The sequence below is a fragment of the Vespa crabro genome, chromosome 17 (assembly GCF_910589235.1).
Source record: "Vespa crabro chromosome 17, iyVesCrab1.2, whole genome shotgun sequence".
Lineage (NCBI taxonomy): Eukaryota > Metazoa > Arthropoda > Insecta > Hymenoptera > Vespidae > Vespa > Vespa crabro.
In genome coordinates this window covers 1,099,693-1,116,112 of record NC_060971.1, presented here as the reverse complement: position 1 = coordinate 1,116,112, position 16,420 = coordinate 1,099,693, and the positions used below count along the sequence as shown (strand labels likewise).

The window sequence follows — 16,420 nt, the reverse complement described above, 5'->3', positions numbered from 1 at the left end:
ATCATTCTTTGTAAAGATTTATATTCCGATGTAGGAAAAATACTAGGAATAATTGGAATTGTTATTTCTATATTTCTACAATCATTAACAAAGTTTATAAATGTATTATGAAATATTTGTGTTATAATAAAATCTTCATCTGCGTCAACCTATAAGCAATTGATATTAAATTATAATTTATATATTAGATATATACTTATATCTAACAAATCTTATTCCTATAATAAATAAGAAATAATTACATCAGAAATAGTTTCTCAGTATGATGTAGTATCATCGATAATGATTCTAATATTATATCGATATCGGGAATCATTTATAAATAAATAAATAAGTTTGGTTATATTCAATATTTTTATTCGTAGAATTAATACATTTTTTATATATACAACCAAACTTATGTTATGTTCAAATCACATACACATACATACATACACACTTAATACATACATATATATACATGTGATACATCAAACGTAGTAACTATTTTATTTACATGTAATAATCGAAAATCGAAAGATATCGAAAAGAGTCATAAACGAGATTGAGAATCATAATAATAACTCTCGAAATATTACGCGTTCTTATTGGTAATAAAATTAGAACTCGGCGTTGATCGCACGATCTAACGTAGTAGCGTACGATCCGAAAGATCTCTCGGAAGTGTATGTAAATAGAAAAAGAATATTTACTATACGACGAACGATTACATTATAGGAAAATCGAAGTAAGTGTTACCTTGATCGAAAGATCAATATCCGTTTATTCCAGAAAGCCAATTTATCGATAAGTTCGAAAGAATCTCGTCGCAATACGAGATTGTGATAAAAACAGTATATACTTAATCTTTTATTATATGAATTCAATCGTAATATTCATTACAATTCGATCATTCTAGTCTTCTTTTATTTTACTAAGCAATTTAATTATTTGGATAAAGAAACGAAGCTCGATCTTATTCACGTACGTATATAACCATCAGACATATTCAAGAAAGAAAAAAATAATTTGTACAGTCAGCAAAATAGATTTACAATCCATATCTTATTACAGTTTACAAATCGAAGAACATATATGTTATTTGTAATGTGAAAAAAAAATATCGATCAATAAAGCAAATTAATGCTTTTCAATATAAATATTCACACACACACACACACACACACACACATACATGTTCAAATCAAAGGTAGATAGTTATATACATGCATATATACATATACATATATGGATATATATATATATATATATAAATATACGTGCGTAAATATAATATGTGTTATATAAATAAAAGTGTGAAATTGTAAGTGGAAAGGTGGGATTAAGAAGGGAGAACTAAGTACGTGACCTCGAAATGAGTCGTTCATAAAAATATAAACAGTGGGAAGGATCGACAACGAAAAATTGGTAGTGGAGCAGCGAGTGTGTTTACGGTGTGCACGAGGGAGTGAGAGAGAAAGGAAAGTACAGGTTCTTCCGAGAGCGAGTGAACGAACGATAGAAAGAGATAGACAGTGAGTGAGGGGAAAGAAGTAAGAGAGTGAGAGGGAAGAGAGCAGGTTAGAACCGGCCAGAAGTAAGCGTGCACGTGTCGAAAGATAATCACGACCACCTTTGTATCATCCATGTGTTCGATATTTATTTCTCATTCATTTTCGTCATTTTTATCGTTCTCATTCGTTGGATTACGTAAAATTTTGGAGGGAAAACATCGAACCCGTTTTAACATCAACGTGTGACATCAGTTAAATTTTACGAAGAGAAACAAGTTCGGTGGAAGGAACGGAGGGGTAAGGTAAGAAGGAAGAAGAAATTTTTTGCCTCTCGAAGACGAAGGGCCTTCTTTGGACTATCATGGCGACTTTTAAGGATCTTAAAAATGACTGGACAGCCTTGTGTCAAAATACCACCGATTGTTGGACCGAATCTGGTGATTATCATTTTATCATTCTTTTTTCTTTTTAATATTTTTCATACAATTCGTTAAAAATATTCGTTAAAATGCAAATATATGTATGTACGTACATATAGGTTAGAGTTTAACCTTTAAGATCGAGATTGTGTAAACAATGTAAACGATGTATTATTATCCATCGGGATATACATATAATCGTCTACACGAGTTAAGATCGTATATATTGTTTTATCATGTGTAGTTGAACGTTCGAGTTAGATTAGGTTATGGGATTTTATTCTTGTTCAAATAAGATTAAGAGTTGTAAGAGTAAGTACGTATATTTTTTTTTTCTTTCCTATGTTAAAACGAGATAACAACATTGTAATCTCGCGACGTAACAAGAGGTTATCCGACGTATAAATTTATTTTAATTGAAGAAAATGACAAAGTTTCGAATTAGACGAAATCATCGATGAAGTTTTCGCTTCCTCTCTCTCTCTCTCTCTCTTTCTCTCTCTCTCTCTTTCTCTCTATTTTTTTCTTTCTCTTTCTATGGCATTTTAATACGTTACATGTTAAAATTACATAGGTAAATTAAAATTAAATAGGTTACGTTGTTGGTGTTTTCTCGTCCATCCAAGTTTATGGCGATCCTATGTAATTATGCAATAATGTTAAAGAGTCGACTATATGGGTGTACAGGTATGTGTTAATTTGATACATGTACATGTATAGATATGTATATATGTAAAAAGGACGGAACGTGCTCTCGCAGGTGTTGTCGAAGGTTGCCGAGGAGACATACTCGACCGTTACTCTGGAACGTTTCTTTGCGATTACCGGTTTATCTCTTTCTCACTCTATCTCTTCGTCGTAAGTGGAAACTTATTCTAAAAACGAATATCGCAACGTAAACGAGTGATAGTACGCGCAAGATCGATTATCATAAACTTGCTATGCGTTACGAACGATCCCTTTGCTGTTCTCTTAAAGGACCCTGGACTACATAAAAAAATACTTTTGTAATATAAATTCATAATTGAAATTAGTTGTAAGATTAATTAATTCGAATTAGATATAATTACATGAATGACACGTGATAATATTAATTAAATAATGATTATACTTATAGAAATATTACAAAGTGTGTGTGTGTGTGTGTGTGTGTGTGTGTGTTTGTGTATGTGTAAATATTATATATTTATATTCAAATATAGATAAACAATATATGGATAATATAAATCAATATGCGATATGATATGTATATATTAACAAGTAATATCTATCTCATATATTACAATATTATAAATTATCAAGTATATGTATTATATGTACATATATTGTTTATCTTAAGGATATAGGATAGAATACTCAACCATGCAATAGGATTTTCTTCGCTTACGTGCTTTTCCTTCTAATGTAAAATGATGTAATTCTCTCTCTCTCTCTCTCTCTCTCTCTCTTTCTCTCACTCATTCACTCACTCACTCACTCTCTCTCTTTCTCTGTCATGTGCGATCTCGATTTCCCCCGTTGAGATACATACTCTTACCGCTTAGATCACGTTTCTCGTTTCTTCCTCCACTTCTCGTACAATTATGCAGTCCACCTATAATTTCAGAGAACACTTCTTAAATTATTATGATCTATCGCTGTTCGAACAAAAAAATAAAAGTTTTGGAACTCGAGGTTATAGTTTGGACAATTAAATAATAAGATAATACCGAGAGATTATATATTGAGTTGATTGAAATAAGACAATATTTCATAATTATACGATATTTATAAATAATAATACGAATATAGATAAATGAAGGATAATATTAAATTGATCAAGATATATGCTGATCAACAATTATACATATGGGTTGCTCATCTATGGTATGTGTGTGTGTGTGTGTATCTATATATTTTTATTATTAATACAATCGAGGGAAACAATCGTGCGAATAAATAGCGTTGTAATCGGGACTGCAAATAGTGTGTAACGTTACGATCACGTCGCGCCTGTAATGCGAACTACTACCGTATTTGTTCTTTATTACGAACCGTATATCGTACATCTAATAGTCGTTCTTTCCTTTTTGGAATCGGCTTCTCTCTTTTCGAGATGTATCGCCCACTTTATCTTTTTAGTTTCTTTCGTATCGATGTATTTCTTACTTACTGTGAAATCAAGATTTTGTTCATTGGTAGCATGATTTCTTTTTACCGACGGAGGAAACTAAAGTTTCTTATTAAAAAAGTAACTAGATAATTGATCGCGTTTTATTATCAATATTCAAGATATGTTTTCTTCAACTCCGTATATATATATATATATACATATATATATAACTTTTCATTAATAAACGTCTAATATATGTTTCGTGAACAAATTTAACATGTTTGTATGCTTTATTAAGTGGCCGGATAAAAATGTATTGCATTAATATAAATTTCGTTTTTAAAATATTAAATATGTGGAGATTTATTATATTAAATATATATTTAATGTATAGATTTATACATTAAATGTGTGAGTTTTTTTTTTAAGTCGGATCAAATTTTAGATTACAAGGACGCGAGCTTTTTGAGAGGAAATCGGAAAGTATTATATCAATAGAAATTATACTTTTTCAGATTGTATATAACTACCGGTCTAGAAATTGTTTTTACGATCGAACAGATAAAATTAACTCGTATATTTTACAAGTTTGAAATAGTAATTTTAAGCCCACTCTGTACATTTAATAAGGGTTGTAATATCGATCGAAAGTTTATCAAACTTTACGAATACGTTATAGTAATCGTAATTTTTTAAAAATATAATTTGTTATAATTACAGCAATATTCAACTTGATTTTATTGATTATCTTAATATCGCTATTGCCGCTTTCTAAAAGCCACACGAAAGTCTTTCGCCTATCTACATTATCTACATATATTATATACATATACATAGATGTATATATTGAGAAGGGAACGACAGAGTCCAAGCGACATAGGAACGATCTTTCTTTCTTCGTGGTTTTTCTATCGTCGATTAGGAGGGCGCCGTAGCCACGTAAAAGGTAGGACTCGGCCGATTAGAAAGTTTCAATTGCGCGTACACTTCGAATGCATTTGCAACGAAACAAAACGAAATGGGTATCTTGTTCAACGATATTTGCTTCTGTTCGTCGTTTGAGCTTCCTATTTGCCGGTTCCGATATCAACATGCCAATTACACTTTGTAAACGCTACCAATTACGCCAAGTCTTTCATGTATCTTTCGTTCTTCTTAAATGTTTCAAGATAAGCCGACAGATCGATGAGATGTGTGTGTGTGTGTGTATACACACACAAGCCTACGTGTATATTTTGTGCTTTTCATTAGAAACTCATCAATTTGAATTACTTATCCGATAAGAAGCAAGAATAATTTTTTTTTTTTTCTGAAAAAATTTGATATTTCTTTTATCATTGGACCTGTATATTTTTTATTTGGTTGTTGTTTTATCATCAAAAAATAATTTCGAGAATTTGTTAGAGAAAAAGATGGAGAAACAGTTTTTGTCAATTTTAGAAAAATTCATCTAGGGGAGAATTAAAATAATCGATGATAAAATATAAATGATTTTATTATTGCGCATTGAAGTTGGCATGTTACTTTATTCGGATGATCTTAGCAATAGACGTATAATTTTTATTAAAACTTATTTAATCCACATGAAAGATACTTGATGGACACTCTACGTAACATTACACCTTTAATGAGAGCACGATACCTTGAAGGAAGAGCATTGAATGGAATGCTGTATGTTGCCTTTTTCTGAATCAAGAAGCGAAGCAGTTTGAAAGTCTTGCTACCACCACAGAAATCACGTCACTCCTAACAAGTATTGAAAACACCATGGAAGTTGACCCGAATATAGATAATCGATTATGAAATAAGTAGTGCCAGTGGAGTACTTTTGCACAACGTGGAGAACTTTTACAACCCAATCGAATAGTTAAAGAAAACAAATTTTTATATTCCCTCATCCTCTTTTATTGAGCAAACGTGCGGATGTACGACTTTTCGGTTATCATACGCCTGATTAGATTCAGGTACACAAGAAAATGTAGTAATTATAAAAATGTTTATATTTATATCTATATTTTCGAAAGGAAGTAGAACTTTCTCATTACTTTTCTCTTACTTATCGACAACCACGTATTATTATTTGTATTAATTTCTTTTTCTCTCTATAAAACATTGAACGAGTTTGAAAGAGCATTACTTATTTGTCCGACTTGCTGTCCATATTTGTTCGTTTGGATATTTACAATCCGGTGTTTCTATTTATTCAATTAATCTCGGTATAGCCGGGTCGCTCTCTCTTTCTCTCTGTCACCATTCGATTCCGATTGATCGTCGAGTTCGAATATTCGGAACATTCCAACTATCATTGCGTATTGGCATTATTATGCTCTTTTCTAGGGAGTCATTAATGGGAAAAGAAATCGACGATCATGCGATGCTCGCCGCAGATAATTTTCTGTTACAAATTAATCACTGGTGTAGCGTCGGTATATATGCATTTGTATATATGCATCTGTATATATATATGTATGTATATATATATGCATATGCATCATATAGGTATATGCATCATTCAGACCTTCCAATTTTAATATTGATCTTTTAGTTTGCTGTCGGCATATTTGATTTCGTTTCGATAGCTACCTGTTTACTTATCGATTTACATTGTTCTTAGACTCTCGAAATAATTCGTTGTTGAGAATTATAATATATTTCAATGATCAGAATGATATGTATGTCTTTTATTCAATAATATTTGAGTCATTTAATTTGTCTCTTTAATAATACATACATACGTACGTTAGTGCAAGTTTAGCAAAAGAGGTCTCTCGATTGTTTTTACATTTTTTAGATTATTTCTATATTTTATTTTTGAGAAATATATCAGATTCTAGCGATCAGTCTTCGAGTAAGTTCGTCTGCACAATTTTTGAAGGTAATTGATGTTGGATGCGCGAGACAGCTATTGATTAGGTCGTAATTAGATATAGGTCATTTGGGAAAGTAAAACGAGTATTAATTAACTTTGTATAAATGAAATTTTGTATTTAATTAAATTGTATTAAATTCAATTTTATATTCCTTTTTAATTTCTCGTTATGAACAATTTAATGAAATTAATATAAATGACACTTTAATGTTCATACGGGTGCGTACATAATAAAAGCGCAGTAAAATAAAAATGTAAGATCGATACATGATCGATCATCGCGGAATGAGATCGATGATCGAGAAACGAAGATACCTCCATTCTTTTTTTCCACTTCCTTTTCTATAAGCGAAGGAGAAAGGCGAAACATTTTAACTATGCTCTATTTCGAATAAGATAATTCGTAATAAGCATGACCACCCACTCGTCACCGTACATTGACTCCTACCGTCGAAAGTTCAAATTATTAGTTTAGCCTAATTTCACTTTGCATTTGTTCTCACAATCTCTTGTATTTTTTTCTTTTTATTACTCATCCCTTTCCTGTTCATTCTGTTAATCGTAAATTTACGAAATAACATCCTCGAATCTACTTGATAAGCTGATAGACAATAAATTATTTCGTTTGGACATATTTATGTCCAAAGAGAAGAATCCAATGATTTCAAGGATACTTCTCAAAGTGAAAGAAGAGTTCCCACGAGCGAGAAAAATAAAGAATGCGAACATTGTTCTATTTTTTTTTTTTTCTTTTACGATTTTTCGACTTCGCATGACGTCCAATTCGAAAGTTAAACTTTTAGAAATCATCGATTGTGATATACTCGAAAAATCGATCACATCTCGCTCATTAGTTTGACTCGTAGAGATCGGAAACATTGTTATCTCAATACTACGATCAATTTCTTTCACTCGAAGCGAAAGCACGTGTTCGATCTTTCGTGTCGTTCGAATTACAGGTTTTAAACCGGATTTATTTTCTGCCAATTGTTAATACATTATGGATGAACGACGTGACGTATATCTAAGATTTTATCTATGTGTATGTGATCGCGTACGCGCGTTTTAATAATATATAATATAAATAATAAATATTGCGGAAAATGGGTGTTTCACATTAAATGATATTAAATTAGAGATAATTGGTACCCATTTCATTTGCTCTTTTTTGGTTAACAAAAGACCAGGTGAAACTTCAAAATATTTAACGCAAACTCATAGTTATCTACTTAGTTGCATTAATGCAACTAAATCTGTTTTGCAACTCGTTAACATGTTTTTAACTAGATTGTAAAATCACAATCTCCCAGGAACTTCTTTACTATTCGAAAGGAAAAAAATGTAAGCCTAAAAAAATCTCGAAGAAGTATTTAATCAATTTGTAAAATCATCCAGGAACTTTTGATTCAATCTTTATAAATTAACAATATTTTTTATAAATTTTAAATGAGCAGAATTAATTGTAAACTTGGAATATATGAATTCGCATATTTAAAGAGATAGTTAATGACGTAAGAACGATGAGCGTTGATACAAAAAAAACCTTTTTGTTTAACAATTGTTACCAGTATTGTTACCAGTTTGTTAATCTTATAGAAAAAGAAAAAAAGAAGAAAAAGTAAAAACTGCTTCCATATTTGTAAGATCGATCGCGGTTACAGAGATTTTTTTTATACCCTGTCACCAATCAGCTGGTTACATCTATTTATATATCTGTCTGTCTTTAGAAGCTTTGAGTCGAAGTATATATATGTATGTACATACAGAGTATATATATATGTATATATATGTATATATACGTATATACGTATTAATGTATAAACTTTTACGTTCGTGGTCAAAGCACGCTGCTCATCTTTCTGCCTGACCTTTCGTGACTGGAACACTTTGCATTTTTTTCCGGTAGCTTCTTTTTCTTAGCAACGACTTTATAGAAGCAGAGAATTGACGATGGAAAGTCCTAATTTATTCGGAGAAAATCGACTTTCCGTTTGCAATCATGTATCTTTTTGTTCGTTATAATAAATATGTCTTTTAGTTTTCTTTTTTTTTCTCTCTCTCTCTCTCTCTTTCTCCCTCTGTTACAAGTAATTTTTTTAATAATAAGAAAATTTGGTACAGTGTTGTATATCGAGAATTATAAATATTATATCACTAAATATAGTACGTATATCGATATATAATACTATATAACGTATATATTATTGATATTAAAAAATTAAGATAATAATAATAATAATAATAATAATAATAATAATAATAATAATAAAAATAATAATAATAATCCAAGCTTTTAATGAAATATTATTATTTAATTAGCTTATGTAATAAAATAATAATATTACTGTGTATTAATATTTAACAAGTGTTTGATTTTGTAATTATTGGATTCCATAGAAAAACAAAAAAACAAAAAACAAAAACAAAATTGGATATTCTCTATGTTCTAATAGAAAAAGATATACCATAGTTCCATAATGCTGTAAGATTTACGTTCGTCTGCATTACTTGCTATTAGTGATTTTAATCGATAAGGGTGTGTTTACGATGTGCGATGACAGCGGTACGTTGCTTTAACCGTTAACCTCGCGTAAAGATATCCCAGAGACGTTTAGAAGTCTTACTGTATAATCGATGATAGATGATATGCATTTCTAAGCTTTATCGAGATATTTAGTAATGGATATCTTTGTGATTTTCTCAAATGATTCATTTTATTGCGGAACAAACAAAGGATTTATATATATATATGAAATAGAATATGTATATATATATATATATATATATTCTAATTTGTAGATTAGTTAAAAGTAAAAATAATTAAAAAAAAAAATGATAGTAACGAATAGTTATCGTAAAAAAGTAAGTTATTAATATACTAATTTTTCGAGTCACATTTATATATTTCCTACATAAATTAATTAATTCATTTTTTAAATTTAATTTGATCTAATGTAGATTAGACAAGAAATAATTAATATTCTTGTGGTTTACATAAGGAGTCCCATAAATATATATTACTTTATCAAATTTCGATCTAATTTCTTCTAATTACATCTAATTTGTAAATTGAGTCAATATAAATTCATAATTGAACGCATCGAAGATGATTTAGAATTTGATTAGAGCATGCGATATAGTGACAATCTCTGAACACGATTAACTGGTACACACATACGTATATGTATATGTATATGTGTGTATAAAGTTTTATATATATATATATATACATATATATATATATATATATATATACATATATATATGTGTATATATATATATACATATGTGTGGGATTTCCTCTTTCCAGTCAGTCTTCCGAAAGGATATCTGACGAAAGAAAAATAAGAATTCCGATGATAGGTTTAGCATGGAGGGAAATTTCTCTTTACGGAGATGTAATATATTCTAATAAATGAAGAAAAAAAAAAAGAAATATCGATACAGTAAATATCGATACACTAAACTCTTAGTGTCCTAAAGTTAGACGCTGATTGTCTTTTTCTCTTTCATTTGATCTTTGTCTCGCCATGAGACACTTGTTCGCTATTCGGATGTTTACATTATTATTAGACCGTCGTCCTACACTCCACTTGTATACGTTACTATCGCTTACATACTCTCTATTTAAAGTTTTATCCAACTTGTCCCTTCGCACATCATATGTATATATATATATATATACATGCACGCACAGACGCACAGACGCAAGTAGAAAAGTAGACCAAAGAGATCGATTTTCTTAGGTTGAAGACCTGATTCTTCCATTAGCAAGCTGATTTCTCGCGATGAAATTCTTTTCTAAACGATTTGATAATCAACTTCGAATTTTATTCGTTTTTGTTTTTTAATGAAACTTCAATTGAAAAATCACATCTCTATAATCGGACGGCGAATGACGTTAAATCGTATGTCTTATCGAATATATGCTGACGAAAGTGGCAACACATTAATCGCGCGTATTCGACTATTAATCATTTCTACTTAAACGACAACACATCGGTGAATGACGATGACTCGCAGAAAATCAAAGCATTCTTGCTGTTATGCTATGCTCTATCTAAGTACCTACGTATTTCCTTATTATTTATCCTCCAGTCATTCGGGAAGTATGAAACGTTGATTCGTAACGATGTAACGCATTAATTTTACGTATATTTATCAATCTGTGTATTTTTTTACGTGTATATTAAATTAAAAAATATCAGACGTTTATTGAAAAACTGATTCATTCTGAGTAGAAAGTGCATTTTGACGGAAGTAATTTTATCAAAATATTTTTTTCTCATAATACTTTCATCTTAAAATGCATAAAACGTAATTAATTTCTTTATCCTAATCATTTCAATTTTGTTTACAATATTCATTGTAAAAATTAATTCACGTAATTTTTATTCGATATCAAATAATAACAAACACTTTTTTAATTATGATAACATCGACGTTTTTTTGTCTTTGTGATACTTTATATTTTCTTTTTTATCACATAACTTTTATAATTTCATTATCAGTAATTTTGTCAATTAAATTACTCTGCTGCATTCTTTTTGAATAGATTTTTTTCTTTCAATCAAACAAGAAAGAAAATGAGGAAAGGAAGAAGAAAGAGAGATCGTAACTTTCGTAATGTTTCTTGGCGTGTGCAACTAGTTACCGAGACTACTGCAGTTATATAGGATGCACACGGTATTTGTGCAAGGCGAGTTTATCTTTCAAGTCATACGAGTTATTTAATAGGAGACACTTAACGCCGTAAACGATACCTCGGATACACTTTGTAGTTTATTAAAGTGGAAATAAATGTACGTGGCGTTCAACGGCACGCACATTTCCTGTATAACGCGTTAGAGAAATTGAAAAATGATACATCCTCTTGCTTCTCTCTCTCCCTCCCTCTGTAGTTCAGCCCTTCATTACCAGCGAATGTTTCATGTAAAGCCACGTTTTTGAAAATTTTAACGTCATCTTATACATTTCTATCTGTCGAACTATTTAAACAAACTATTTCTTCTTTTTTTATTTATTTTTATTCATTTATAGTTCCATTACCGATAAGTTTATTCGTTTAGATTATTTTTTAATGCACGATTAAAAGGTGATCTTAATTCAAATCAAGTATGCTCTTTTTCGAGAACTTTTCAAGCCAATTTGTATTCTCTTTCAAATTGTCAAAATAGAAGAGCCTTACTTGTAAAACTGTAAAGTTTAACTAGTATTTAATTTAATTTACATTATTACTTTCGGACACATAACTAAGAGAGAGGGGGAGAGCGAGAGAGAGAGAGAGAGAGAGAGAGAGAGAGAAAAGAAAGTGAATAGAACTTGTTGGGAAATTATTTTCGATTAATTGATTATCAGGCGTCAACACATTGTTTTCTTTTTTTATTTTTTCTTGTCCTTCATCTTTTTTGGTACGTGCATCGATCCTCGTACGGGAAGAAACTCGGTGAACGCGGCGTAAGTGTGACACAATGGTTACGCGCTTACATCATTCGTTACGACAGCAAAGAAGACGATGTAACGCGAACGCGAACGTAAGCCATTGGCGAAAGGCTGATTCGAAGAAATTTTTATATAAATATAAAAACACGCATAAATATATTATTCCAATTAAAATAATAATTACGAAATGTATATTTCTTCTTCTTCTTCTTTCTTCTATTCATTCTTATGCGTAAAGATATTCGATCGTAAAAAAAATTGATTACAGGCAATTTTTACGAGATAGAAGCGAAGAATTTTTTTTAATTTGTTTTTCTTTTATCTATTATATTTGCGAATTATTAAAAATTGTTCGTTATCATTTATATATTCCGATTGAAATAATAATTGGGAGACACGTTATTCCTCTTCTCTTTCTGTTCGTGTTACCTCATCTTTTAATCTATAGGATCATTAGAACAAAAAGGGCACATATGGGATTGTTTAAACATTCGAACTAACTATCCTCAATCTTTCTTTCCCTTTCCATGCTCTGATTGTACTTTTTTTTACACCCTTTACATTCCCTTTCCTAATCTCATCATTCTCTTCGCGAATAGATGAAGATTGAAGCGCTTGAATGTTAATCAACTTGCATCTTTTGGGCTCGAATCATCCAGACATTCAGAGTCTTATTAAATGCTACAATATTCAATATGTACATTATCAAGAACATCGACGATTGTATTTCACTTTAATAAAAATACTGTGATAACTATAATCAACTAAGAAACTGGGCTTCTTGCGTCATTTATTTCGCAAAGTCACTATCCATACGTGGTATATGGTCTTTCGAGCGGGATATTGATAAATATCAGTGAGAAAAAACGGAATACTAGAGTGTACGTTGTCATAATCACGCGTATGCAAAACATTGCAAATCGTCGTTACAGTAGCACGCATTGCATGGAAAAAAAAAAAAAAAAAAAACGTTTCTAAGTCGACGTCGGATAGCAACGAAGGGATTTAACGTTGCGAATGACAGCGCAAGGAGGAAGAGATTTTCACGGCGGCCGGTTCGATATCTATGGCGTTTGGTAAGTCTCCAATCACATTTTTATCCTTTTTTCCTCTGTCACTCCTAGACGATAGCACCGTTTTGATATCATATCAAGGCGCGAAATCAATTCCGCGACTATCGCACAATTGCAAATCGATTTGGCGGAAAGAATTTTCGCACGAAGAAAGGGCAAGTTTCGAAGAATTGTATTTGAAAATCTATTTCTCGATTCGATGAGGTTATATCGATTCGCGAGGGATCAAAAGGAGAAGATGATCGACAACGAGCAAACAACAGTTTGCGATTTTACCGAAGGTCGAATTGCCAACGTTGTTCAAGTATTTACGAAGTAAGGACGGTATTCGTCCCGCGGCACATTTCATTCACTTATATATAATGTTAGAGCAACAAAATCCCAAGCATACAAAAGTTTTACTATTTGAAATCTTTACTCGGTGGTGAAGTCGAATGATTATCTGCAATGGCTTGGCAGATGCTTCGACGAAGATACGACAAGAGAACGATTGATCGTTAAAAGCGATCGTAAAGGCGATTTTCGATCTGCCTTACGTATTTAAGGAAAATCATGCATCATTGCGATCGTTCGTCGAAGTACAAGTGTGAAAAGGTCTTGAAAGCCTTAACTCGAGGGATGGATGATCTACTCGTGTATCACAAACAAACTTGACGTTATCACAAATCGAGAATGAGCAAAAAATCTTAAGATGTTTAAGGAAATGCAGGATTTAAGAGGCTTTTTGAAAGACAGGTGTCATAAGATTCGAAATCATTCAAGGGAAGGTCGACGCGGCCATCAAAACTTTCAGACGTGCGTATTAAAAGCGCGTAAACGAACGCGACTCTCCAACATCTTCTCAGGAAATTTTCTCCAATTATCGTGGACATGATTTGAAGGATCGTATGTAAAGCGAATCATTAGATCCACAAATGAGTCGCAAGTTAATCAAGCAACGATCGAGCAACGTCCTAAGATCATTGGAAATACAAAACTTTGGGAAAATTGTCTGCGCGCTAATCAATACCTTGCTTCGCGTCATTGGAACCAATAATATCAAACGTAGCTAGATTCCCCGCTATGGCGCTCTTACCGACGGCTGTAAATTCAACTTCTAATAAAGTATAATAAGCAGCTAATTGTCGAGTTAAGGTTTTTGGCCATCTTAGGAATTAAAAAAAATCGATTTTCTTTTTGCATTTTTATTAACTTCGAAGTTTTGCGAACAATTTAAACCATATCCGAAAAATTGACGGATTTATAGCTGTTTCTTTTAGGTAGTACGGTCGGGCAGCTGCGAGCTACGATGAGTCGCATGATTCGACCCGGCGTACATACGTATTTGACCAGACGCGCATACCCGTTCTATTGTGTCCTTTTGTATGTATGCGAAATTCTAAACTTTGTCACCGTTTTTTTCTGCAATCAGTAACATTGTGAAACGCGATGCGATGCAACGGCGCCGCGAATTTCATTGAATCGCTTTTCATTAGTGATATTGTGTGACTCCTACGAATCAACTAGTGCCAATTCTAGTCCTTTCATTGAAAATAAATAAAAAATAAAGGCATAAACAAACGAATTATTTTAGCACTCCAATTGTTAGGAATTGGTTTACGAGGAATAGAAAAATTTTTTGGATTTATTGAAAGAGATGTACCAATCGTTTTACGATGCGCGTCATCCAGTACATTCACACTGCTGCAGAAAACGTGCGAAAGATGTCAATGGAAAATTGCTGCGAAAGAGGAATAAAAATTAACAACAGAAATAGGGAAAGGTTTGATCATTTCTGAAGACGAAACTTGGCGCAAACGAGGCTTTTTTTGCTTTGCGGCGTATCGACGATTATTGGGCAAATTACTCGGTCAAAGTGATAGATTTTATGAAATTATATCTTCGTACTGCAAAGCTTGTGTAAATCGGCTATCGTTGTTTGATGAATTTTGCATGAAAGTCGATAAGCAGCGTTGCGATAAAGCGGAGATTGGCGCGCAAAGTAATACGAAAGACGTTCGTCAAGCACGTACAAAGGATTTCAAGATGTTTTATTCTGCTGTTGAAGGAACTTCGTATGGGCCAGGAATCGTTGATTAAACGTGAGCAAAGAAAAACATCTATTTTATATAATCAGATCTTTACTTTCTTTTGCGTTTTTTTCGAAACAATGTTTTTCGATTTAACCGAGAAAAACTAGCAGACTACATTATCTACAAAGTAGCGTACGATTTTTCCGTCGCGTTAATTAATTTTTTTAATATTCATTTTTTTGTTGTCAAATTTCCGTGCAAAAACAGTATTTCGTTTACTCACCGCCCATTTCTCAAGATAAGAAAAAAAGAATCTGTACGTCACTTTATAGCCACGATATTTACGAATAAGAAAGTAATTTTTTTTTCTTTTTTTTTTCTTTTTTTTTTTATTCTTTCAGATGCACTATTACAGAGATTTATTTTCGTACAGCGACGCGCGTTCCGGCGGAAGATCTTTACGGCGTTAGCTGTAGCGCCATCATTTTTTAAATATTTATAAATAATTCTTGTACTGTTTAAGCTATGAAGTACCGTGTGGCCAAATATAAAAAAATGTTCATTCGATACTTTTGAGTTTGTAGATTTTTAAAAATAAGCTAATTTTTGGAGCGCTCTGAGTGGTCAGACCCCTCAAGACAACAACCGGTCAACTGATATCGCTAAACGGGCCTTCGAAGAAAAGGGTTATACTTCTGAGAAATGAGTGGGCGATCGATACGTTCTCTTTCATTCAAATATCGCATGCAGTCGACGCAGGGACTGTCAACGGGAGTTGCGTTTTGAAACGCGCTGAAACAAAAATATCTCGCGTAAGAGAAACTCCCTTCTACGTTGTTTACACCGACAATGATAGAAAGTTAATCAGAGCCGCAAGAAAATTGAAGGAAAAGCAGATAGTTTTAGTTGAAATCGAGGCAGTGCTTAATTCCCGACTCCTCCACCTCATTATCTGACGATCCTAACGATTATACCCTTGCTATTTCCTGATTGGAGACAATTACGCCGCTCTTTCGGAGT

At 32.0% G+C, this 16,420-nt stretch overlaps 1 protein-coding gene across 1 annotated transcript in view; it reads left to right on the top strand.

Annotated features, from left to right (window-relative positions):
* The first annotated feature begins 379 nt into the window (after positions 1–379).
* Positions 380–16,420, top strand: part of LOC124430194 — a 50,699-nt gene continuing 34,658 nt past the window's right edge. Inside the window, exon 1 of the mRNA XM_046976437.1 lies at positions 380–1,930. Coding sequence (XP_046832393.1) covers positions 1,855–1,930 — 76 coding nt within the window. The 5' untranslated portion in view covers positions 380–1,854. The remainder of the gene's footprint in view (positions 1,931–16,420) is intronic.